The sequence below is a fragment of the Typopeltis vanoorti genome, chromosome 9, assembly GCF_054136105.1.
Source record: "Typopeltis vanoorti isolate ZY-2024b chromosome 9, IOZ_Tvanoo_1.0, whole genome shotgun sequence".
Lineage (NCBI taxonomy): Eukaryota > Metazoa > Arthropoda > Arachnida > Uropygi > Thelyphonidae > Typopeltis > Typopeltis vanoorti.
The window spans coordinates 65,346,758-65,373,896 of NC_143557.1; the positions used below are offsets into that span (position 1 = coordinate 65,346,758).

Sequence of the window (27,139 nt, forward strand, 5' to 3'; positions counted from 1 at the left end):
ATATAATTTAAGATTCTCTCCTGAGAAATGTATATATTTTTGAGTTAGAATAGCAGAATCATGTAAAGTTGTAACTACTGTACTACTTTGCTATTAAACTGCAAACATGAAAATAAATTTAAAAATATCGAATGGGTGGTCTCCAACACCATTATGCGGTATTAAGTTTTTATATTTTCTTTTTTTATATAAACAAATTATATGAAGAAATAATTATAGAATCTTTATTATTAATTACATGGGTTATATAGTAATAAATCTTGTTTTGGTTTTTAAGCTAATATTTTGGTTTTTTTTTTAGGTAATCTAATGTATAGTAATAAAGATCTACAAATGTGCAAAATACAAGAATTTATTAAAATAAAATGGTAAACATAAACTAAACCATACAATAGCAAAACAAAAACAAGAGTCACTTGTTTTTGTTACACCAATAGCAAACAGACTTTCATGCTTTTTCATTTTTAGTTTGAAATTAGGATCACATTTGATAACTTGTTGGTGAGCTAAAATTATCAGTTTATAACTGTAATATTTTTAAAAGATAACTGACACTGGGTTTAATAGGTTGTGATAACATAACAGTTAAACCAATTAGTTTTGCCACATATGCTAGTGGCTTCTTCTGGGTTAGGAAGAAAAAAAAAAAAAAGGTGTAAATATGAACCATGACATAACTAAAACCGAACATGTAGGAACCATTACAGAGACAAAAAGTATGAAAGCTGGCATGTTGGTAAGAATAATGATGAATTTTAATTGAGAAAAATTACTAGTAATTAATCAATTATTAGTAATGTCTTAATAATATCTTACCTCACTTGTCAAATTTAAACAGGATGTGTCTTGCAATATTTCTTGGACTTTACCTGGTATCTGTATTATAACAATTTCTTTTAAATATATAACCTTTTTTTTATTTTGATACTGAAGAATTTTAATTCTACAACCGGAAAAAAATTGCAATCTTAAAGATCTCTCTACATGATGAATACATGTTTTTTATATATCTAAACAGCCTAATAGTAAATTTTAAAAGAATGTTGGTAAGAATAATGATGCATTTTAGCTTTAAAAAAAATTACTAGTAATTAATCAATTATAAATAACTAATTAACACACATTACATCCATAGTATCTCCCATAAATATATAAATAGGGAAAAAAATTGTGTGTGATTTGTACACTACAATTTGAAAGTAAAACTTTAATTATACTCAGGATTTAGTCAACCAAATTGTATATTATTATTAGCTTAAACCAAACTACAACATGAAAGTACAATTTGGCAGAATTTCATCAGAAACTAGAGTGAACAGAGGAGGCTCAGCTACAAAAAATCCCAGAACTCAACATCGGTAGAGTCCAAGATTGGTACCATCAACATAAGCATCAATAGAGAAGAAATGAAACTAGAAAAAGAAGTGGATAAGTACCGATGTTATATTCAGGCAATAATGATCAGAAAAAAGAAGGAATAGGTGTAGTATTCAACATTAAATATGATGATAATCTTCTTGAATGGCAGGCAATATCAAATAGAGTGACATGGGGACAAATATCAGAATGAAGAACTGGAAAATGAAACATTTGTGCCTAGTCCTACAGAAGATTCTACTAAGGAAGAAGTGGAAGAATTTTTCAGAATAGGAAACGATTACCAGACATACAGAAATGTTTTGGGAAAATTTGGAGAAAATAGTGAAGCCAATAATAATGGTAAGTACCTGCTGGATTTCTCAGGATATGGTCTAGTTATTACTAACACCATGCTCTAACATAAAGATGTGTACAAATTCGCATGATGAGAAGACACAAGAAATAAGAAGTCTTTTTGACTATTGTTGACAATGATATCTTCATGCTAGTTCAGAACACAAGAGTACAGAGAAGATTTGAAATAAAAAGTTATCACCATTTAGTTTTGAGGAAAATAAAAGTAAATATCATATTGAAAGGAAGTGTGAGAAAGAAAATCTTAAAACAAAGTTGAGCAGCTTTCAGAAGTGAACTGTTGAATAATATGCAAACATTACTCAGAAAAAAATGGAGACTTAGAATTCTTCACACAAATAAGAAAAAAAAAAGTTTGATTATTTACACTTACACATTTATATACCTGTAACAAAAAAAAAAAAAAAAAAAAAATTTACACACACACCTGTTTTAAGCCATTTAACAGCTGAAACAAATAACTTGAAAGAGTATAAATATGACAGAAGGGATTTGTTGAATGAGACAAAGAAAAATAAGCAAAAATGTCAATGTTGTAAGATAAGTGAGCAACAACAGAGAAACATAATTGCTAATGTTCTGATTAGCAAAACATGTAGGAGAAATTATGTGTAGTACATAGTTGATGTATGGTATTTATGTTGGTAGAAAGGATTTGTACGTACAAGATGGATTACACTTAAATGAATTTACTGTTAGGTGATTACAAAAATTACTGTTCAAAGGAATCTAGGTATGATGGGATGGCTGCATGAGAACTTTGACATGCACTGAAATGAGAGATTGAGACTGTTATAACACAAGAAGGAAAAGAGAGAGAGAGAGAAAATGGCAGTATGTAAGAAATGATCCCAAGAATGGTAGGATTAGTTTTGTCAGACAAGATATGGTAGGGCAATAGTTTGATGATTAACTGTTATTTCTCTTTTTGTGAACATGCTAGATAAAAGCTTGCTTCCAATCAGATGGACAGATGCCAGATGAGTATGACAGCTTCAAGAGATAATAGAAGATGGGATTCAAGAACTCATCAAGGGAGGCCATACTATTCATACTAGCTTGAATTCATTCACACTACTTGCCCACACAACATCCAACAGCAATCCATTCCAATCACGCACCACTAAATCTAGCCCTCACCCCCCCCCCTTCTTGACAGTATTCAAATGCCAGACTCGATCAAGAGTGACCACTCGAATTTCTTTGAACTTTTCCATGATTTGCATCCAAAGGTCGGAGAGATAGGTTGATTAGGAGATCAGCTGTGGAATGGAACCAGAATCCTCATTGGTGAGTCTTCAAGTAGTGAAGCAGTTAGCTGTTGATGACCTTTTTCATTATTTCTGATGATACTGAGGTCAGAAGAGTAGGGTAATAGTTTAATGATTAACTGTTATTTCTTTTTTTGTGAACACGCTAGATAAAAGCTTGCTTCCAATCAGATGGACAGATGAGTATGACAGCTTCAAGAGATGATACAAGATTGGTGCAAGTTCTGGAGCACAAGCTTTTGGTACAACTGCTTGTACTCATCCCATATGCTAAACATTATTATAGAACATTTATTAACTGGAGGAATACCATCAGGGTCAGGAGATTTATTGGTATCAAGGCTACTCTGTGCTTTTCAGATGTTTTTCTGGCAAATTTTAGAGGAGGCATAATATGGATAGTTTCTGGAATGGTGGGAAGAGATCTGCCTTCATTGTCTATACAAGAATCGGAGGAAAATTGCCAGCCTGATTGGCTGAGTGGTTAGCATATCCGCTCTCCAGCCAAAAGGCTGCGGGTTCGAATCCTGCTGTGGGCATGGATGTTTGTGATTGTCTGTGGAAATACTAGTAGTGGTGGTGGTCAGCGGTAGATGGCATTAGTATAGTTGCAGTTAGTTGAAGTTGGTGGTTGAGTGGTGGAGACGGAGAGTTGTGAAGTGGGTGCCCTCACTCGATGAGTTTTTGGACTCCCTGGAGGTGTCATAATAATAATAATCATAAAAAAATTGATGCCCACTTTAACTTTTGGAGATGTTACCATCAGAATATCAGATAAGTGGAAACATGGAAGGACAGAAGCTTTGAGTCCCATAGTCCTGGCAAAGGACAAGAAGGCTCAGCTATCATAAGAAGACAAACTTAGTACATTTGACCTTTACAAAGTCTGTTTTGGATTTGTTAATGATTTTTTGTTGTTATGAACTGTAGCGTAAGCTGAGTGAGAGGCTGGAGTTTTTGACTGAGCCAATGGACATATGCTAAAATTTTGGCTTGGACTGCATTGACACAATTTTGATTTGGATAAGGGTTAAGGATTTTGAGTGGACTGAGAAATAAAAGCACTCATCCCAATGAAAATAATTTTCTTTTATAAGAAGAGACAGAAGCAATAATCAGTTTTTATGTTTTAGCTGATCTAATAATTCCACTGTTTTCTGATAGTTCTGACCTGCTTTAATGCTTGTGCCTACAAACTTATCCTATATGGACCTTGAAGAACATAAAAAATGCATATGCGACAATCATTAAAGTTGGTCAGAACTATCAAACATATAGGACACCTCACTGCACAGGGTTGAAGGTAAGAAAAGTGAGGTGTATTCTGATTGACCTTTGGATTCAAGCACTCCTCAAATATCAACAAGTATGGCCACATTCATTTACCAAAATCCTGAGATGATTTTGCAAGCACCTTCAGCACAACAGATGAAGACTATTTATATTCAACCCTTGAGTGAGCCATGATAAGAAATTTTGTTTCCATAATTACTTGATTGCAATTATATTATTAAGAGACCTCTCTAGGGAGTCAAGAACTCATCAAGGGAGGCCATACTATTCACACCAGCTTGAATTCATTCACACTACTTGCCTACACAACATCCAACGGCAATCCATTCCAATCACACACCACTTTACGAGAGAAAAATCTAGCCCTCACCCCACTTCTTGACAGTATGCATTCTAAACTTTCAAGGATACCCTCATGTCCTTTCCCCACCCTCTATAAAATGAAAAATTCCATCAACTGAAATCCTGTATGATCCTCTCAGAAGTTAGTAAGTCTCAATCATATCATCCCTCTTTCTCCTGTTTGCTAGTGTCTACAGTCTACAAATTCCCCAATCTGTTTTCATAATCAGTATTCCACAATCCTGATATCATTTTTAACACTCTCCTTTGCACTCTCTTCACTGTATCAGAAATACAATGGAAACCAGGAGCCAAACCTAAGCACAATGGTCCAAGTGAGGTGTTATCAATGCCTTGTAAAGAGGCAAGATGACTTCCTTATCTTTACATGTCGAGGTTCATTTCAGCATTGCTATTATTCTCCAAGTTGAATTCACAATCTTTGCTATATGACCCTTGAACTTCAACTTCCTGTCTACTAAAACTCCAAGATCCCTACTCTGATCAGGTTCTTCTAACATAATCCCACCAATATAATAGGACATTGAATATCTAATCACACCAAAGTGTATAACCTTACATTTATTAACATTGAACTGACAGCCATTTTCACATGCCCACAATTCAAGCCTATTCAAATCATTCTGCAAGGACTGCATATCAGTGGCACTCCTGCCCTACCTATCTTTGCATCATCAGCAAATAGCTGTATGTGACATGCCAAATCCTTCTCAATATCATTAATGTACAGATTGAATAAAAATGGACCAAGGACTGGTCTTTCAGGCACACCACTGGTTAACCTTGAATCTTGCAGACACCCCCCCCCTCCATATATGACTTTTTGATATGTCAGGCAGCTTTTTCTTATCCATGTCAATAGTTTATAATCCAATTACATTTTCTCCAATTTATGCAACAGTCTTCCATGCTGTATTTTGTCAAAAGCGTTATCAAAATCCAAAAGTATCATGGTATATTCTTTCCCATTCTGTGGTACCATTATTATAGAACATGAGTAACTTACTAAAACATGACTTTACCTTAGTAAATTCATGCTATTCGTTGCAAAGTAGTCATTTTTTGTCAACCCACTTCTGAATGCAAGCCCTAACCAACTTTCTGAAAATCTTTATCACCACTCCTAACATACTGATTGATTGGTAGTTGAATTGATTAGTCTTTGCACCATCTTTGTGAAATAGTATTGCCATACATTCTTTCCTCCTGTGGAATCTTTCCTGTTCTGAGACTCAAAATATATAGCCTGGTCAAAGGAATAGCCAGTTCAGCTGAACACTCTTTTAGAATCCATGGTGATGATATCCCATTGGTTCTTACTGCAGAATTCTTATTCAGTTTGTGCAAAAGCTCTAGAATCTCCTACTCATACAGTTCATACAGTGAAGAGGTAGTGGTGAGTTCAATATTGTATATATAAGGTTGATAGCTTTTAGCAAAAGGGCTACTCATTAGCTGAACAATCTCTTCTGCATCAGTAGTTATTTTTTCAAATTCATTCTTTCTTTTACTTGCAGAATAACAATAGAATTCTTTTGATTTGTCTTTAACTTGCAGAGCCAGTTTCTTTTCATATTCAGACTTTGCTTTCCATATTACACTTGTGACTCTTCTGGCCTGCTGCTTATAAATATTATAATTGACATCATCCTTATGCACATGGTATTCCTTCCACATAATCTTTTTCTTACAAATCTCTTGCTAAATTAGATTACACATCCATTTCACTCCTAACCTATTTATTCCTCAGACACTAGGAACACATTCTGATATTGCATCATTTAAGTATTTTTTTAGAATACTTAACTATTATGTTCTATGAAGTATTTCTTATGATCCAAATATACTGGTTTGAAATAGAGTAATATATCAGCAGCTTGATAATCTTTATTTCATTCTTGTAATTATTTCATTTCATTCATTTCATTGCAGTCATGACATACAGAAGTGAAATGTGAACTTCGATTAAAAAATTGACCAACAAGTTGAAGATGACCCAGAGGAAAATGGAAAGATCATTACTTGGTATTACCATTCTAGACAGAATGCACAATACTTGGATCAGAGCTCAGACTAGGGTGAGAGACATTATAACAGTTGAAAGATGTATTATAACAGTATGACCTTCCCTTTGCTAAAAAATGGCAAAGGGAAGGTCATACTGCAAGAAGTAAGACTTAAAAATGGACAAAGTTGATATCAGATTTGTATCCCAGAGATGAAAAGAGAACTATGGGAAGACCAAAGAGATGATGTTAGGATGAAATTAAAGAGATTGCTGGAATTCAGTGGCATAGAAAAGCTCAAGATAAAATTGAATGGAGGACTCAGAGGGAAGTCTTCATCCAGCAGTGGACTAGAAAATGGCTGCTGATTATAATGATTCCATTATTGTAGTAATGTGAGTTAATACCATTAAATCATCATCGTCAGTTGAATCAGTCTTGGAATTGCTAGCTCAGCAGCAATATCCTCCATTCCACTCTATCATTGGCTTTCTTCTTAATCTCCTGGTAACTCCTCAGGCCCGTGATTTCTTTGACTTGGTCGACAAAGCTTTTCCCTGGTCTGTCCCTTCTTCTCTCCTCTATTTTGACTTCAGCTATTCTTTGCACAAGTCCATCATGCCAAAGTATATGTCCATACCACCTATCTCTTCTCATTTGATTGATCTAATTAGACTTCATGTTTCACTTATCTCTCTCAGGAGTTGTTCATTTGATTTTTTTTTCTGTCCATTTTATTTTGTTCATGCAGTACCAGCACCACTTTTCAAAAGCCTCCAATCTTCTTGCATCTTCTCTGCCCAGAATCCAGGTTTCACATCCATACAGTGCAATACTCCATATCACTGTCTTTATTATTTTTTTTTTTCCAATTGTAGGTTGAGGTTTCCTGTTAAAATACTTTTCATATTAAAGAATCAGGCTTTTGCATTGTTTATTCGTGACCTTATGAGCTCTCTTGCTCTGCCATTATTAGGCTTCCTAAGTATTTAAAGCTTATCACTTGTTTTATTTGTTTCCTGTTGATGTCTATATGCTCTATATTGACAGGGGTTTTGCATGTAATAAGGATTTTAGTCATCTGTTTTGATTTTCATTTTATATTTTTTGAGATTATCATCATCATCATCAAATTCCTGCCATGTACCCTCAAGGAGTGTACAGGACATGATAGTACTACATGAAAAAAATTACATCATTATTAATTTCCTATCTACAATTTTCCTCCAAATCAGTCTGTTACTTGTCAAGACTCCAACATTATCAGATCTTATATTTCTATCATCTAAAGCACTTTGTACCGTATCAATCCACCTAAATCTTGGTCTTCCTCTAGGTCGTTTTGCTGCCAACCTGGCAGAGAACACTTGTTTTGCTAATCTTTCCTCGCCCATTCTGTTTAAGTGACCACACCACCAGAGATTTGCTCTGCTAACGCATTCCTGGATGCTGACAGTAACAAGTTCTTTCCTAATATCCTTGTTTTTAATATGATATTGCCATTGATGCCATCTGTTCACGCCTATAATCTTTCTCAGGACTCTCATATCTGTGGTCTCTAGTCTTTGGTCAAGTGTTTTATTTCTGACCCAGCTCTCAGATCCATAAGTTAAAACTGGTTTGAACACTGTCTTGTATACAGCTAATTTAGTGTTCCGACTAATTTCACTCTTATTCCATATGAATTTATTCAATTGACTTCCCACCATACCAGCTTTGTTGATTCTGTTGTCTATTTCTATATTTAATTTACCATCTTCAGTAAAAATCGTGCCTAAATAGCTGAAATGTTTTACTTGTTCCACAGGTTCTCCATTCACAACACAGTTGACATTTTCAATGATTCTGCCTATTGTCTATGTCTTTTTATTGCTGACCTTCATACCATATCTATTAGAACAGCTATTCAATTTAGTCAGAGAATCTTGCAGACTTGTAGCGGATTTATTTAGAAGTATAACATCATCCGCATAAAGCAAAGAGCTGACATTAACAGCTCCAATTTTGATATCATGTTTAATACCACTTTCCTTCATAATGTGATCCATATAGATAATGAATAACAGAGGGGATAATGTACATCCTTGTCTCACACCAGATTTAACATCAAACCATCTTCCTGTACATCCTTCAATTTTAACTGCTGACTTACAACTCAAATAAAGACTAAGTATTGCTTGATATAATGCCCCATTGACACCATATAACTGCAGCGTATTGAATAGCTTCTCTCTTGGCACCTTGTCATATGCCTTTTCCAAATCGACAAAACTTAAATACAGATCTTTGTTGTATTCCCATGCTTTCTCGACTATTTGTCGTAAAGTGAAGATCTGATCCTGACAGCCTCTATTTGGCCTGAATCCAGCTTGTACTTCACCAAGCTTTTCTTCCACAATTCTTCTCAACCGTTTCTCAAGTATACTTGCATAGATCTTGCCAGGAACACTCAGTAGGGAAATACCTCTGTAATTCTCACATGCAGTTTTATTTCCCTTTTTATATATGGGTACTATGAGAGCTCTACTCCAATCATCGGGAATTCGTTCCTCTGTCCAGGCTTTCTGAACTATGCAGTGCAGCCATTGTAAGACTCTTATACCAGCATGCTTCAGCATTTCTGGTCGAATACCATCTACTCCTGCTGCCTTTCCACATTTCAAACCTTTGATGGCTTTTTCTACTTCATGTATGGATATGTATTCCTGACTGCATGCCTGTCGAGTGTTTTTTACCACTGTGCTGTCATCACTGCTTGTTTCATTTAGCAGTTTTTCAAAGTAATTACTCCATACTTCAAGGATATCTTTTTCTCCTGTTTTCATGTCACCTTTATCATCTCTAATTCCTTTTACAGCACTCTTTCCTCCATTCTTAAGCTTCTTCAACAACCTCCAGAATATTTTGCCACCTTCTTGATATTTATTTTCTATATTCTTGCCAAAGTCCTCCCATGGCTTTTGTTTAGCTAGTTTTACACAGTGTTTAGCATTCTTGCATTTGTCTCTATATTCTCTAAGAGCACAAGCTGACTTATTTGACAGGAACTTTTGATATGCTTTCTTCTTTTCCTTCACTGCCTCTTTAACTTCCTGTGTCCACCAGGGAGTTCTGATTTTTTTATCCTTACAGACAACCTCACCACATGCCTCTCTGGCAGAATCAATCAATGTTTTCTTCAGAGTTTGCCACTGAATCTCCAAGGTTTGATTCCTGTTCTCAAACTCTTTCATTTTTTCTTCAATAATCTTTGTGTATTTTAGTCTACAGTTCACATCTGAGAGCTGCTCAACTTTTATTCGCTTTAAAACTTTCTTACATGCTATTCTTTTCAATATATGAAATTCAATTTTATCCTGCTCAAGACTAAATAGTGATCACTTCAAATTTCAAATCCTCTGTACATTCTGGTGTCCTGCACCAGGGAGAAAACATCACTATCAACAATAACATAGTCAATGAGACGTTTCTTATTCCTTGTCTCTTCTCTCCATGTGAATTTGTGCACACTGTTATGTTGGAACATGGTGTTAGTAATAACCAGTCCATGTGAGAAGGTGAGGATTGGACATTAGGTCAGAAGCCCTGGTCGGTTCTCCGCATTCCTTTAAAGGCTATGTGGAGGTCTCCTCTCAGTTATACAGCTTTGACCCTTAAGCTAGTACTGTATTGTTTTTCTGTTTTCTGTTACAAGGGTATGTCACTGGCAAATCTCAAACACGACTTGCTCACCATTTATCTTTATGCCACTATTTAATTTTATCTTTAGTTTCCTGAATGGCATTTTCAATATATAAATTAAATAAAAGTGGTGAAAATATGCATCCTCCACTCCTTATATTTATTATTTTCTCCTTATCATTGATTTTAACCTATCCATTTTGATTTTATATACTTATTTTCCCATCCTTCAAGTCTATACCGATATTAGTTAGGCAATTTAGGAATATTTGCTGATTTACTCTATCAAATGCTTTCTCTAAATCAAGGAAATGTAAGTATTTTTACTAAGGTCTAATCTTCTCTCCATTATTGTTCTTAGAGTAATGCCTATCTTGTTCCTTTATTCTTTCTGAATCCAAATTGGTCTTCATCCAGTAGACAATCTATGTTTGAATAAATGCGATTTTGAATCATTTTTAGCAGGATTTTGCTGACATGTCTGCATTTATTAGCATTATTCTTTTTTGGTTTATAGTTTCCTGTTTTATAGTTGATTTCATAAACTCCTTTGGTATTTCTCCTCTATCATAGATTTGGGCTATTAATTGATAGAGTAAGGTTTTTGTCTCATCACCTAAATTCTGTAGTAGTTCTATAGGAATATTGTCTACACCTGGACTTTTTCCCTTACTTATTTCTGATAGTACTTTATCAAATTCTTCTTGCATTATCGGGGGTAGGCGGGGGGGGTCCTAGATTATCTTTATTTTGATATTCTATGTTAATGTTGACATGTAGTTCGTCGCATTATACAGATTTTCAAGATATTTCTTCATTCCATTAATATGTCCTCAGATTCTATGAATAATTTTCCATTTTCGTTTTTGATGGCATTGTTTTTGCTATTCTTATTAAATTTGAAAGTTCAATTTGTTAATTCCTTTATAGGCTCTCTCTATGTTTTCTTTTTTAAATAATTCATCTATGTTATTACATTGTTCTTCCAGAATTCTTTTTTGGCTTGTCTACATTTTCTTGTAATTTGAATTTTAAGATAACCGTATTTGGCCACATCTTCTTCTTTAACAGCATTTTTATATTTTCTTCCTTCATCCATAAGACCAAGTATTTCATCTGTTATCCAATGTTTTCTTTTGTCTTTTTCTGTATTTTTCAATAATTGATTTGATGCATTTGTAATACTCTTTAATCATATTCCACTGGTTTTCAATATTACTCTGATTATTTATGTTTTCTGGAATGTTGTGGTTAGTTGCCTCTTGGTATCTTATCTTTACTTCTTCACCCTTTAATTTTCAAGGCTCTATCTTATTGGTTTGTCTCTTTGTTTTCCTATGTTTCAATTCTGTTTTCATTAAGACAAGGTTATGGTCACTACTGATGTCGGCACCTGGATAGCTTCTACAATTTTGACCGATATATAATTTATTTGATATCTATTTGAATCTCCAGGTGCTTTCCAGGTATATATTCCTCTTCTTGGAACTTGAACTAATGTATCTGCTATAACTAACTGTTTTTGTGTACAAAATTCTATTAATTGCTTTCCTCTTTCATTCCTACGTCCAAGACCAAAGCTTCTGGAAACATTATCATTGCCATCTTCTCCCACTATGGCATTCCAATCTCCCATTATTATTGTATTGCCTCTGTTTTTAAAGCTGTTCCAGATTTCTTCTATTTCTTCATCGCTATGTTGTGATGTTGGCATGTAGAGCATTATAATATTAAGGTTTACTGGTTCATTTTGAATACTTATAGCCATGATTCTGTCACTGTGGTTAATTATTGTAGTGATCAAATTTACAAATTTTTCTAAGCATTATTGCAATGCCTGACTCTCCCTCCTTTTTTCTTGAATATATTATTCGAAATTCTCCACTCCAGAAATCACCCTGTCCCTCCCATCTCTTCTCACTAATGCCCAGAATGTATATTTTAAGTCTTTCCATTTCATTTTTTACATTTTCTATTTAACTGATTCTAGTAGAGTTCTTGCATTCCATGTTCCAATATTCAAGCTTATGGCATGTCTTCATTTTTGAATAAGTACCAAGATTTCATTGGCTGTCGACCTGAGAAGCCTGGTTACTTCTCTTTCCAGGCATGACTCCTTCAGTGAAGGCTCCATCGCCAATCTTGACTTCATTTTTAACTTCCATTGCTGCTTTTACCTGGGAATATAATGTGGTGGGTTTCCCCTTGCCTTCCACATCGCAGTATTGTAGCATGTATGCTACAAGAGGTTAATACTAGTAGCACTGCTGCTCACTACTAGGAATGTTAGCGGTTAGTTGAAACAGGAGAAAATACCCCTAGCCTCAAATACTCTAATAGCTTCAGGGAGAATGAAGGACTGCCTCCTGGGATAAGAAAGAAAAGAAAAGAGACAGATAGAAAGCTTTAAGTAAAAAAACCTCATTAGGAAGAATGTTAGAAGCAAGAAGTGAAAGAGTAAGGAAAAAGTATGACCTAAAGCTTTGAAATAGATCATACTTAACTCTGGGACCCAGGTTAACTATGGTCTGTTTCTGCAAGTCGCAAGCCTCATGGGGAAGTTAAATAGTTAATTTAATACTACCATTAAATAGTTAATATGAATAATTGCAAACACCCAAGCTTTTCATATTTAAAGTATGAAAAAACTATAATTTCAATACTATTCAGATTAATTATTTCTAACCTTTGTATAGGTAACTGCTGTATTAACTGCTTTAATAGCTTCTTCAAAGTTTTCTTCTTCTTCTTCTCCATGTTCATTTTTTCTAATACCTTAAAAGATAAAAACATTAACAAAAATCATATGAATCTTTATAAGCTTGAGTTTCAGGAAAAAACAAACTTTAGAAACTGCATAATTTTTAAAAAAATTAATTTTTGTACCTAGCAAAGTTTAAAACACAAACATACGTTTCTTTTTCATTCAAGCATATACATAATATCATAATTTATATCAAATACCACAATCAGAACTTAGTACCTCCTGAGTTTGAAATCTGATTCCGTTTTTTTTCTTTTCTTGATAAAATTATCTAAACTACTATGTTGCTACCAATTATATATTTGGTTTAATCCTTTATCCAAGTGTAAGCATACAAAGTTTGCACCTGAAGTTCAGGTACAAACTTTGTTTGCTTACACTTGGATAAAGGATTAAATCAAATATATAATTGTTACCATAGCCAAGTGAAAAAACTTCCGTCTACTATTTTGCTATTATAAAATTACACAGATGATGGTGACTTTTCCATTTTAAAAAAAAAAAAGTGCATATAAAAATAAATACCAACTTGAAATTTTATTTTATTTTTTAATTTAAAAAATTTAAATGCAAAAAAATGTATTTTTGGAAGTCTGCTCAAAACGTAAAATAATTAAACACCTATAAACACATTATCCACAGCATTAAGGGTCAAAGCTGTATAACTGAGAAGAGACCTCCACATAGCCTTTAAAGAAATGCAGAGAACTGACCAGGGCTTCTGACCTAATGTAAAATCCTCACCTTCTAGTGGTGCACCCTGTTGGGCATCTACCTGGATATGAACGGATGAGGATGGGCTGGCAATTTGGGATTTAGCCGACCAAATTGTATTTGGTTAAACCAAAATAAAAAATGATGATACAATGACAAAATTTCATGCTGGCTGGGGCGTCGCCCGGTTAAACAAAGCTACCATTGTTTTCGCCAGGGAACCAGGGCAAACAGCGAAAAGTCAGCTACTGGAACAAATCTGAAAACACACCCTAACTCAACATCACCAGAGTTAAAGATCGATACTATCAACATAAGAAGCCTGAATGGCAAAGAAATGGAGCTAGCTGAGGAATTAGATAAGTACCAGATCGCATTAATAGGAGTGACTGAAACAAAAAAGACAAAAACTGATGAGATCTTTCTGAGCAATAAATACAAAATGTTATATTCAGTCAATAACAATCAAGGAAAAGAAGCAGTAGCCATAGTATTCAACACAAAATACGAGACTAATCTTCTTGAATAGCAGGCAGTCTCAAGTAGAGTGATAAGAGCAAATATCAGAATGGGAAATTGGACAATTAGACTTATTTGTGCCTATGGTCCCACAGAAGGTTCTACTAAGGTAGAAATGGAGGAATTTTTTGATGCTTTAGTAAAAGCAACTGACACAATGAAAAAGGAAAAGTTGGTCCTTGTTGGGGATATGAATAGCAGATTAGGAAGTGATTGTCAGACATACAAAAATATTTTGGGAAAATTTGAAGAAAAGAGCAAAGCTAATAATAATGGCAAATACCTGTTGGATTTCTGCTCAGGACATGAACTGGTTATTACTAACACCATGTTCCAACATAAAAATGTGCACAAATTCACATGGAGAGAAGAGGCTAGGAATAAGAAAAGTCTCATTGACTATGTTATTGTTGATAGTGATGTTTTCTTCGTGGTGCAGGACACCAGAGTGTACAGAGGATTTGAAATTGGAAGTGATCACCATTTAGTCTTGACAAGGATAAAACTGAATTTCATATTGAAAAGAATAACACGTAAGAAAGTTTTAAAGCAAATAAACATTGAGCAGCTCTCAGATGTAAACTGTAGACTAGCATACACAAAGATTATTGAAAAAAAATAACAGAGTTTGAGAACAGGAACCAAACTTTGGAGATTCAGTGGCAAGCCTTGAAGAAAACATTGATTGATTCTGCCAGAAAGGCATGTGGTGAGGTTGTCTGCAAGGATAGAAAAATCAGGACTCCATGGTGGACACAGGAAGTTAAAGAGGCAGTGAAGGAAATGAAGAAATCATATCAAAAGTTCCTGGCAAATAAGTCAGCTTTTGCTCTAAGAGAATACAGAGACAAATGTAAGAAAGCGAAACACTGTGTAAAACTAGCTAAACAAAAGTCATGGGAGGACTTTGACAAGAACATAGAAAATAAATATCAAGAAGGTGGCAAAATATTCTGGAGGTTGTTGAAGAAGCTTAGGAATGGAGGAAAGAGTGCTGTAAAAGGAGTTAGAGATGATAAAGGTGAAATGAAAACAGGAGAAAAAGATATCCTTGAAGTATGGAGTAATTACTTCGAGAAATTGCTAAATGAAACAAGCAGTGATAGCACAGTGGTAAAAAACACTCGACAGGCATACAGTAAGGAATACATATCCATACTTGAAGTAGAAAAAGCCATCAAAGGCTTGAAATGTGGAAAGGCAGCAGGAGTAGATGATATATGATCAGAAATGCTGAAGTATGGTGGTATAAAAGTCTTACAGTGGCTGCATTACATAGTTCAGAAAGCCTGGACAGAGGGACGAATTCCCGATGATTGGAGTAGAGCTTTGATAGTGCCAATATATAAAAAGGGAAATAAAACTGCATGTGAGAATTACAGAGGTATTTCCCTACTGAGTGTTCCTGGCAAGATCTATGCAAGTATACTTGAGAAACGGTTGAGAAGAATTGTGGAAGAAAAGCTTGGTGAAGAACAAGCTGGATTCAGGCCAAATAGAGGCTGTCAGGATCAGATCTTCACTTTACGACCAATAGTCAAAAAAGCATTGGAATATAACAAAGATCTGTATTTAAGTTTTGTCGATCTGGAAAAGGCATATGACAAGGTGCCAAGAGAGAAGCTATTCAATACGCTACAGTTATATGGTGTCAATGGGGCATTATATCAAGCAATATTTAGTCTTTATTTGAGTTGTAAGTCGGCAGTTAGAATTGATGGATGTACAGGAGGATGGTTTAATGTTAAATCTGGTGTGAGACAAGGATGTACATTATCCCCTCTGTTATTCATTATCTATATGGATCACATTATGAAGGAAAGTGGTATTAAACATGATATCAAAATTGGCGATGTTAATGTCAGCTCTTTGCTTTATGCGGATGATGTTATACTTCTAAATAAATTCACTTCAAGTCTGCAAGATTCTCTGACTAAATTGAATAACTGTTGTAATAGATATGGTATGAAGTTCAGCAATAAAAAGACAAAGACAATGAAAATACGCTTTTTAGTGAAGATGGTAAATTAAATATAGAAATAGATAACAGAATCAGCAAAGCTGGTATGGTGGGAAGTCAATTGAATAAATTCATATGGAATAAGAGAGAAATTAGTCGGAACACTAAATTAGCTGGATACAACACAGTGTTCAAACCAGATTTAACTTATGGATCTGAGAGCTGGGTCAGAAGTAAAACACTTGACCAAAGACTAGAGACCGCTGATATGAGAGTCCTGAGAAAGATTATAGGTGTGAACAGATGGCATCAATGGCAATATCATATTAAAAACAAGGATATTAGGAAAGAACTTGACATTGTCAGCATCCAGGAATGCATTAGCAGAGCTAATCTCAGGTGGTATGGTCACTTGAACAGAATGGGCGAGGAAAGATTAGCAAAACAAGTGTTCTCTGCAATGTTGACAGGAAAACGACCCAGAGGAAGACCGAGATATAGATGGATTGATACGGTACAAAGTGCCTTATAGGACAGAAATATAAGATCTGATAATGTTGGAGTCTTGACAAGTAACAGACTGATTTAGAGGAAAATTGTAGAAAAGAAGTTAGTAATGATGTTAATTTTTCGTGTAGTACTATCATATCCTGTACATCCCTTGAGGATACATGTCAGGGATTTGATGATGATGATGATTTATACATAATTCTTGTTGATAAGCTTATACGTTAGTAGCACGACTATTAAATTATTTCAGGAAATTACAATGTATACTAAATATTAATTAAAAGAAAACTTTAATCAATACTTCCTATATTTCGGCAATGTCATATTGCCATCTTCACAGGAAGAACATACAACTATGATAAGTGCACGCAGGCATGAACAACGAGGAAATGAGGCCGAAGAGAGTAACTAATGTTGGTCGTAGAGTCCTGAAGGTGCCCCCTAACGAGCTAAATTAGGTTGTCTTGGCTGTTGGGCTGATGTTCTCGTGATGCAAGCTTCCCAAATTTGGGGCAGTCTCATGCACCCAAATTTGTTGAGGTTTGGGAAGTTTTTTTATAGCTGAGGCTGATTCCACGAACAATCTTTCATATTTATATTTGCTGCGGTGTAGTAAAGTGGCTTTCTTCTTTTGTGAAGATGGCAATGTAACATTGCCAAAATATAGGAAGTATTGATTAAAGTTTTAATCAATATGTGAAAATGGCAATGTGACGTTGCCCGAAATATTGGAATTATAGATTAAAGTTTAATTTAATTTATATCCTTTGTATGTTGTAATTTCCTTAAGTAACTTAATAAGTGTCTACGAGAATGATTAAAGTTTTCTTTTAATTAATACAGTAAAACGTTCAAAGCATAATCGCAAGGGACCGAATATATTTTCCACATTAGCCAAGTTTCCGCATTACACAAAATTGCAAAAAAATTTAAAATCCATTAAAACCATATTACATGGTACATACCTGTTTATGAGTGAAAATCGGCGGTGCTGGCTCTTGTAAGTAGATGATACTTGTAGACCTATGTTATTAAAATAATAATAACACATTATTAAAGTATTAATGCTCTATTACACTGCACATTACACGTTTCCAATATACAACTCATTGAGATTTCTTCCACAGATCCAACAAAGAAACTTGTTACCACTTTTTTGTGATCATGTCTTTTGGAATGCAGTCCTTAACTGTATACAATAGTTCAAGAAGGCTGGAAGAGTTTGAATCAATTGCAAACTGCATTACTTCACTGATGCAATGAAGGGCCTGTTCATGTGTATGAATTTTCGTTGAAATATCCTGTTCTCCGGCTGCTGCTGCTTCTCCTCCTTCCTCTTCTTCCTCCTCATCCTCCACATCTTCATTTTGTGTATTTCTTACTGCTAGTAGAGCTGTAGCAGATTCAAAGTTGTAATGTGTGGCTAGATAGTTATCACTCCAAACAAGGTTCTCTGTATCATAGGAAAGTTCTTTTCCTCAGCAGAGATTGGATATTGCAGCAATGTTTTCACTCGCCTCTTCCAAATTATCTGCCACATCACTTTCCCCAAACCCAGCATTAGCAAAACACTTTTCTTACTGTTTCTGCTTTAATTTTCTTCACTTCCAACCCGATCCAATTCACAGCATCCAGAACCAATACATATCTTGATGCATAAGAGCTATCGGCTTCTTCTACATTCGAAATCAAAGATTGCATCAGAAATCGTCTAATGCGATTTGAATGTGTAAATAACACCCATATCCATGGGCTGTAATACAATTGTTGCATTTTTGGAGAACCAGGCGATTTTCACATTTGAAAGTGTTACCTTTGGGGGTGGCAGGTAGCATTGTCAAGAAAAAGGATGATATTTCTATTTTCCTTCTTAATTTTTGCATTAAACATGTTTAACCACTCTTCCATTGTAGCTGCAGTCATCCAAGCTTTTTTATTGTTTCTCCAAATTACTGGAAAATTATTGATTTTCAGGTTAGTTCTTGAAACATCTTGGTTTTGCTGCTTTTCCAATCATGAGAGGCTTTTCCATTTCTCCCACCATATTCCCACACAATAGCACTGTAAGTCTTTCTTTGGACATTTTGCCCATGGTACACTTTTTTCCCTTAACCGCGAGTGATTTTGTTGGTAATGTCCGAAAAAAACAATCCTGTTTTGTTTGCATTGTAAATGTTTTTAGGTTCATATGGTGAAATCAATTCTAGCAGTTTTGGTTTCCACTCACTCACTACACTTTCATCCACATCTTTAGATTCCCCACAGACTTCTTTCCACACAATATTGTGCCTCTTCTTAAAACTATTCAACCATCCTGTAGACACTTTAACCTGATCATTCCCAAGAGATTTGGCTACTGCGAGAGCTTCACTTTGGACCATTGAAGGGGATATGTGAATGTTTTTTGATCTTGCATTCGTGAACCACTCCCACACTACCTCATTGATTCCCTCATTGTCGGTTACCTCTGCCTTCCTCTTCATTCGACCATTTCCTTGCAGCCACTCATTCATTATTTTATCCCTTTGTTTAAGTATGGGAGTGGTTCGCGAATGCAAGATCAAAAAAACATTCACATACCGAGAGTTTATCCTTTTCTTTAACTTCAATGACTTTGACTTTTTCTTTTAGCGACAACACCACATATGATTTAGCCATGATGCAAAAAATGAACTGATCGGTTTGTTGAAATTCAGGTTACTGAAATGTTTGGACTTACCGGAAACTGACCATTAATTCTCAAATGAAACAGTAAAAGCAACACAAGTGCCAAAATATAATAAATATAGGTGTATTTTTAAAATACTTTCCGCTTTATACAAGTAATTTTTAATAAATTCTTCAAATATTGCTTTCTGTTTCGGCATTTGGCAGATTCCGCATTATACAAAATAAATAACACTGTAATGCCTATTCTTTGGGCCAGGACTATATAATTTGTTCATATTGAGCAAGTTTCTGCCTTATTCATGTTCTGCCTTGGACGAGTTTTACTGTATTTAGTATATGTTGTAATTTCCTGAAATAATTTAGTAGTCATGTATTACCAATGTATAAGCTTATCAACAAGAATTACTATCATCCATGGAGATTCTATCGCGCTCAAAGCCCTCCAATACGACAAATTAAAGCTGAAGATATCAAGATAAGTAAATTGTTTGACCTTCTTAAAACGCTGCTGGGATAATAAGGTAATCCAAATTGTGTGAAATTAAAGCACTGCTTCTCTTCACAGAAGGCTCTCTGCATTTATAAACGCACTAGCTTCGCCCCCTACACGAACAAATTGCTGCTACCCATGTTCACTTAGTCGACATCAATGAGATTATTTGTGCGTTAGAAGAGCTTGCCGCTACTCTGAACCACGACCTACGGACGATTCTCTATGACATCTCGTGTGCTTCAGCAGATAAAGAATGTACAAAAATGTAATGTCCGACATTAAAAAATTTGAAAATCTGAAAAGGAACTCTACCTCCAAACCTCAACTACTGCTAAACAAGGTAACTAACCTGTCTTCTGTTACCTTGAAGCCTGAAGCACTCAGCGCACTTACACAAGGCCATAATTTAGCCTTAGCACCGAAGAAAATACCTTCCAAAGAAATAATGATACAGGTAGAAAGTGGAATCCGCAACCTTCCCAACAATATCAGACTGGATGTAGCTGGTGTTCTGACCAAAGAAAAACCACCAAAAACCAACCTATCCAAAGCAGAATATAAAGCTCTACAAGAAATGAAGAAGAACAAGAAAGAAATAGTAATCACCAAAGGGGATAAGGGTAATGCCACTGTGGTTCTCAACCAAACAGACTATACAGGTAAGCTTACTTTATTGTTAGATCGGTCTACTTACCTCCCTATTGAATATGATCCCACCAGCTCCCAAATCAGAACACTCAAAAGGCTGCTTAAGAAGGTTACTTCTTGGCCTGAGGAAGTTACTAACAAACTAAAGCCTTTTAACTGTAGACCCCCCCCCGAATATATGGACTACCAAAAATCCATAAACAAAATGTGCCATTATGTTCAATTGTGCATGGCACTGATTCCTCTACATATAAATTAGCCAAACATTTAGCCTAAGCGCTCACACATTATACTGGCAACACACCATCACACATAAAAAACTCAGCCCACTTCAAAGCCAGTATAGAAAACCTCTCACTCCAACACATTGACATAATGGTCAGTTTTGATGTCTCCTCCTTATTCACGAATGTCCCACTCAAAGATACCTTAGAGCTCATCCAAGTCAAATTTCCTCCTGATATCTCAGCCCTATTTCAGTTCACAATGAACTCAGGCTATTTCGTTTGGCAAGGAAAATTCTACAACAGATAGAGGGGACAGCCATGGATTCACCACTCTCCCCACCCCTAGACAACTTCTATATGGAGACTTTGGAAGAAATGGCCTTAAACTCAGCCCCACAAAAACCCACTGTTTGGCTATGTGAATGATGTGTTCGCTATTTTGGCCACATGGCTCAGATACACTGCACATCTTCTTAACATACTAAAACACCCCAGAATCCAGTTCACCTTGGAAAAAGAAAAAAAACAACAGTTTTCCTTTTCTGGACACTCTGATTATATGCCAGCCTGATGGATCCTTGGCTTTCTCTGTCTATCTGACAGAGAAAGCCAAGGATCCATCAGGAATGTATCTGCCTGTATGGGTTGGTTCAGAAAACCAACCCATACATGCAGATACATTCACCAGCAACCCCTGCCACATACACACACAACAATATGGGGTTATAAAAACCCCATATAACAGAGCAAAATTAATCGGTTGATAACAATACCCTACCCAGTGAACTAAAACACATCCTTAACAAGTTCTTAGCCAATGGCTACGATCCCCCAAAAAATATTAAAACCAGTTAACCACAAACCCTCCCCTCCCCGCCCCTTCATAACAAAGATTACATTAAATCTATCACCATTCCTTATATCCAGGGCACCTCTGAAAAGTTAACAAAAATCCTAAAGAAATAAGACCTAACGACCTGTTACAAACCATATAAGAAACTGGCATCCCTTATCCGCTCCACCAAAGACCAGACACTTCCCCTAGACCTACCTGGAGTATACCAGGTCCCTTGCAGCTGTAAACTGTCCTACTATGGCCAAACAGGCAGGACAGCTAATATCAGGATATCTGAACACAAAAACTACATTCGGTTTCACCAATATAGCTATTCTGGGCTTGCGGACCATGCTCTGGATACTCGCCACAGAATACGATGGAAGAAAGCCACTTTACTACGCCACAGCAAATATAAATACGAAAGATTGTTCATGGAATCAGCCTCAGCTCTAAAAAACTTCCCAAACCTCAACAAATTTGGGTGCATGAGACTGCCCCAAATTTGGGAAGCTTGCATCATGAGAACATCAGCCAAGACAACCTAATTTAGTCCGCTAGGGGGCACCTTCAGGACTCTAGGAACAACATTAGTTACTCTCTTCGGCCTCATTTGCTCGTTGTTCGTGCCTGCATGCACTTATCATAGTTGTATGTTCCCATGAAGATGGCAATGCAACATTGCCAAAATATAGGAAGTATTGATTAAAGTTTTCTTTTAATTAATATTTAGTATACATTGTACTTTCCTGAAATAATTTAATATTTCAGAATATTCCATGGAGTATCCGTATTATTTATAAGGGTACTCCATGGAATCAAAAGACTCACTGTGGGAGACACCCACACTATCCATTACACAATTACTATCATACATCTCCTTAAACTGATTCACTGTTCGGGCACTCACAACCACCTCTGGCAATCCATTCCACTCACTCACTCACCACTCTCCAAGTAAAGAATCTAGTCTGCACATCCTTATCACACTCTTAGACAACTTCTAAGTGTGATCTGCTTGTTTTCCCCTACTCCCCATGTATTGAAAAATTCTTTTGTCAATCTTATAGAATCCCTTTAGTAACTCATAAGTTTCTATCATATACCCTCTGCTCTCTCCCTGCCAGCTAAACTTTGCAACCCACACACACGCAAATCTATTGTGATGAACATTCCACAAACCTGTCACCAGCTTGGTTATTCATCTGAATCCTCTACACCACCACCTCCTGATCCCCAAGAAAGGCAGGTGACAAAATCTGGGCCTAATCATAGCCTTATAAAGAGGGATAATAACCTCCCTATCTTTACTTATCAATTTTCTTCAGCATCCAAGTAATCTTCTGAGCTATTCTGCCAACTCTTCAATGTGTCCTCTGAATTTCAAATCTCTATCCACCATCACTCCCATTTCCCTAGCCTCATCAATTTCCTATAATCTAGTACCATCAATATGATACACAGTATGTTTCATCCCAAAGTGCATACCTTATATTTTACAATATTAAATAGACAACCATTGTCCTTTGCTCATACTCCCAATTTATTTAAGTCATCCTACAAGATATTATATATCATCTTTATCAATTATTGCCTTCTCCAGTTTTCTATCATCAGCGAACAATTAAATATCCCCACTTAAATTTTTCATTATATCATTAATGTACAAATTATCATCAAGTCACTGAAGTATTCACATCGATATTTTTCAATATACTAAGTACCTCCAGTTCATCTACCTCAATCCTCACATCAGTAACTGCAAAGTCAGCGCCTGGATGATACACACTTCCACTCTGTCTTAAATCTTGATTATTGTATGTTCTTTGATATAGTTGTCTGAGTGTGTTTACATGTTTTCCTAGGACTGTTAGTTTGCCATTCCACCAAGATACTGATTTTCTTCCATCGATGTTTAGCTTCTGGGTTGTTCTGAGTTGGATACTGAATTTTTTCAGACCTGATGAAAGCATAGAAGCAAGGAAGTCTATATCAGATTGTGCTGATTCCCAGATAGCTAGGTTCTTGTCTAAGCTGAGCTGTTGTTTGCTGATCCCATTAAAGTGACGCTCTGAGATTAGGCATGCAAATTCTCTTTTTAATGCTTTTGCAAATATGTATAGATTGGTTTTGTTGGAGAAGTACTTCATGATGCAACGATTTGTCTTGTGTATTCCATTTAAATTTTTGTTACTGATGATGAAACAATATGTGATGATCAGAACAGCTTTCCTCTTCGTTGCATCTCCATTCAGAAACCTGGGATAAAATAGTGTCATTTGCTATTGTCAAATCAATGAAGCTACTTCTTCTGGTATTTTCAAATGATGGGGTATTACAGTCATCTGTTTAATATGTGTAGGAAATTTGATGCTAAAAACTCTTCCAGATTTTTACCTCTATTGTGTGTGTGCTCTCGTTAAACCATAAAACCGAATGGGTGTTACTATTCATTCCAAGAATTAGGCCATGATTGATGGTAAAATCCATGCTGCTGCCCATTTTTTCTAAGTCGTATTTTATGTCACTATGATGGTCTAGATACATGCAGCAAAAGTTTTGATTCCACGGTACATAATTTCAATAAGTACCGAGTCCTCGTTGCTGTACTGAGAAATAATATTGTCTTGAGCACAAGTATTGCAGCTCTCTTTTTTTCTGATCCTTTAGAAAATATTTTATAATTAGTTGGAATCCACATATTTTGTTGTTGATATTGTAAGGTTCTTGTATTAGTGCTAGTCCTATATTTTTTTCTATTTATGAGTTCTGTTAAGTTATTTACAGCCTAGATAGAAAGTTGGATATTTATTTGAAGGCATGCCAGGGAAGTAGTGCTGTTTCTGCTAACTTTATTATTGCTTTCTATAATCTATGTTTTGAATTTTGAGCTGTCTATAGCAGTTGTATGTCAGGCAGTCTTTGCTTAGTACCATGTATTTGCACTTGTTTTTGGTTTTGGCAATTTATACAGTTCATCGCAGATGTTTCGTGGGCACTCGCTGAACTTGTGTTCCTTAGAACAGAATGGATTCTTTGGTTTTTTTCCCCCCAAAAAAATCTTGTGTGTGATGGCAGAACTTATTGCAGTTAAAGCACTTCAGAATGCTTATAGTCTGTGCAGTGGCAAATTCTCCACAGCATTTTAACACAGGTTTTCAGCAATTTGGTCCTCACTGCTGGATCGACTTCAATAATTAAGTTTCTCTTGTTCGTTTATTTGTCATGATGAATTTCTGTCATCTCTGTATTACCAGTGAAGAATTCTTCATACTGTGCATAATGAGTCAATTGCATTGTTCATATTGATTTTGCTGAGAATATCATATACAATTAGCCTTGGAAGATGTTTCTTACTAGGATTTGAAAACTAAGATGTCTTTGAATACCTTAGAGATTTTGTTATGAGCAAGTCTGTCAGCCTTTTCTTTGGATTCAATTAAGACTCCTCCTTTATTAATACTTATCATTTTTGGGATTCCAATTTTGATTTTTCTTAGGTCTATTTTTTCTTTTATAATATTTTTGGTTTCTTTGCCATTTAGTTGAGCTATTGGTTTCACTATTAATTTCTAGCAAGGATTGTTTTCAGATTCATCTTTGTTTTTAGCATTGTTTTTAATGATTTGTGAGTATAGCTAAGTAGACTGAGCTAGCCTTTTCCTGCTTATTTGTAGTAGACTGCAGTTCTTTTGATACTTTTGTTTTCATTTTTCATTTTATTGAATACCTTCATTAGTTCACTCAGTGCAGTTGGTATGTTCTTTTTTTAAATCATTTCTTAAATTACCGCTCACTTTGGCAACATTATGTAGCAAATTTTTCGAACTCTAACTTGTCCGGTGCCGTCATCTTAGTGTTAATCAAAGTTGTAGTATTATAACGTTCCTACTGAACTGCTAAATTTTTCTAAGGTAAAGTTTAAGAAAATGTACTTAAATGTACTTTAGCACTTAAATGTCAAGCACTTTAGCACTTGGAATGTCAAGTGTGTATGTGTGTGTGTGTGTATATATATATATATATATATATATATTCATTCCAATTATAAAAAGTTAACCAAAACCAAGACAGTTGCAAAAAGACAATCTAAATTCTGTAAATAAACAACACCATTACTAACCTTTTTGAATCATCTTCTTGAAAGCATCCCTTTCTTTATAGTCCTTTGGTAACTTTCCTCCATGCTGAACAAAGAAAACATAGTCACTGAAAATACAGTTTCACAAGTTTGGTATGAAAATCAGCAATAAAAAGACAAACTATGAAAATAGAAAGGAAGATTGAAAACAATTGTTCCTTAATGTAGATCCTATAGAACAAATAAAACATTTCAGCTACTAGGAAAATTTTTAGTGAATGTGGCAAATTAAATATGGAAATCGACATTAAAATTAAGAAAGAAAATCAAATGAATAAATTAATCTGAAATAAGAGAGAAATTAGTCAAAACACTAAACTAGCTATATACAAGACCTTTAACTTATGGATTTGAGAGTTAGGTTAGATATAAGACTTCATCAAAGACTACAGATGATTGATATGCGAGTTCTGAGAAAGACTAGGAGAGTGAACAGATGGTATCAATAGCAGTATCATATTAAAAATCAGAATATTAGAAAAAAACTTGACATTCTTAGCATTCAGGAATGTGTTAGCTGAGCTAATCTCAGGATGACAAGAAAAAGATTCAGAAGATCAAGATCTACATGAATTGATACAGTAAAAAAAGTACCTTAGAAGATATTAATAATATAATATAAGACTAATAAATAACATAATAAAGGACTTTGTGGCATGCAGTATTTGCGGCATGTATGTTTCCCAGGAGTTGGATATGTGGCGGGTGAGAGAAGGGGGGAGTGCATATATGTGCAAAATGCAGACAGTGAGAGGAAATCAATGAATTAGATATTTCGATAACCAACCTAGTTGCTTTTGAGCGGGGGGAATGAATGTCTGGAGACGAACAGTATGATAGGAGAGAATGACGAGCGGAGAGTAGTGCGATAGGAGAGAATGACAAGTGAAGTATAAATGAGAAAATAAGAGTGGGGAGTGTGGAAGGCTTGAATAACAGTGAAGTTTATGGAGATGGTTTTGATTGGATAAATGAATGCCGAGTAGGAGTGACTAACTTGCAGAGAGGGACAGATGAGCTGAAAGAGGAGGTGTAATGTCTTGTGAATGAGATGAGAAGTATGAAAGATGAGACTAGAAGAGATGTATGCAAGGCAAATCTGAGTAGGAGTGAGAGAAAGCTTTGGGAATGATAAAAGAGTAGAGAATAGAAGCAGTAGGAGAGAGGAAATGAGAGAGAGAGAGGTATGGGAATATCATTCCTATACCTCTGGAACACTTCTATCAGAACAGGAGAGAATGGGAATGGCAGAAGAGAGGGGATGAGAGAGAGTTATGGGAATGATAGAAGAGGAGAGAATAGGATAAGTG

At 35.4% G+C, this 27,139-nt stretch overlaps 1 protein-coding gene across 2 annotated transcripts in view; it reads right to left on the bottom strand.

Moving 5' to 3' along the window:
- Nucleotides 1–27,139, bottom strand: part of APP-BP1 (Nedd8-activating enzyme E1 regulatory subunit APP-BP1) — a 316,563-nt gene that overhangs the window by 120,760 nt on the left and 168,664 nt on the right. For both annotated transcript variants that reach the window (XM_090398384.1, XM_090398383.1), the window contains 3 exons: nucleotides 25,812–25,875; nucleotides 13,035–13,123; nucleotides 817–876 (listed from right to left, as the gene is read on the bottom strand). In XM_090398384.1, coding sequence (XP_090254510.1) covers nucleotides 817–876; nucleotides 13,035–13,123; nucleotides 25,812–25,875 — 213 coding nt within the window. The remainder of the gene's footprint in view (nucleotides 1–816; nucleotides 877–13,034; nucleotides 13,124–25,811; nucleotides 25,876–27,139) is intronic.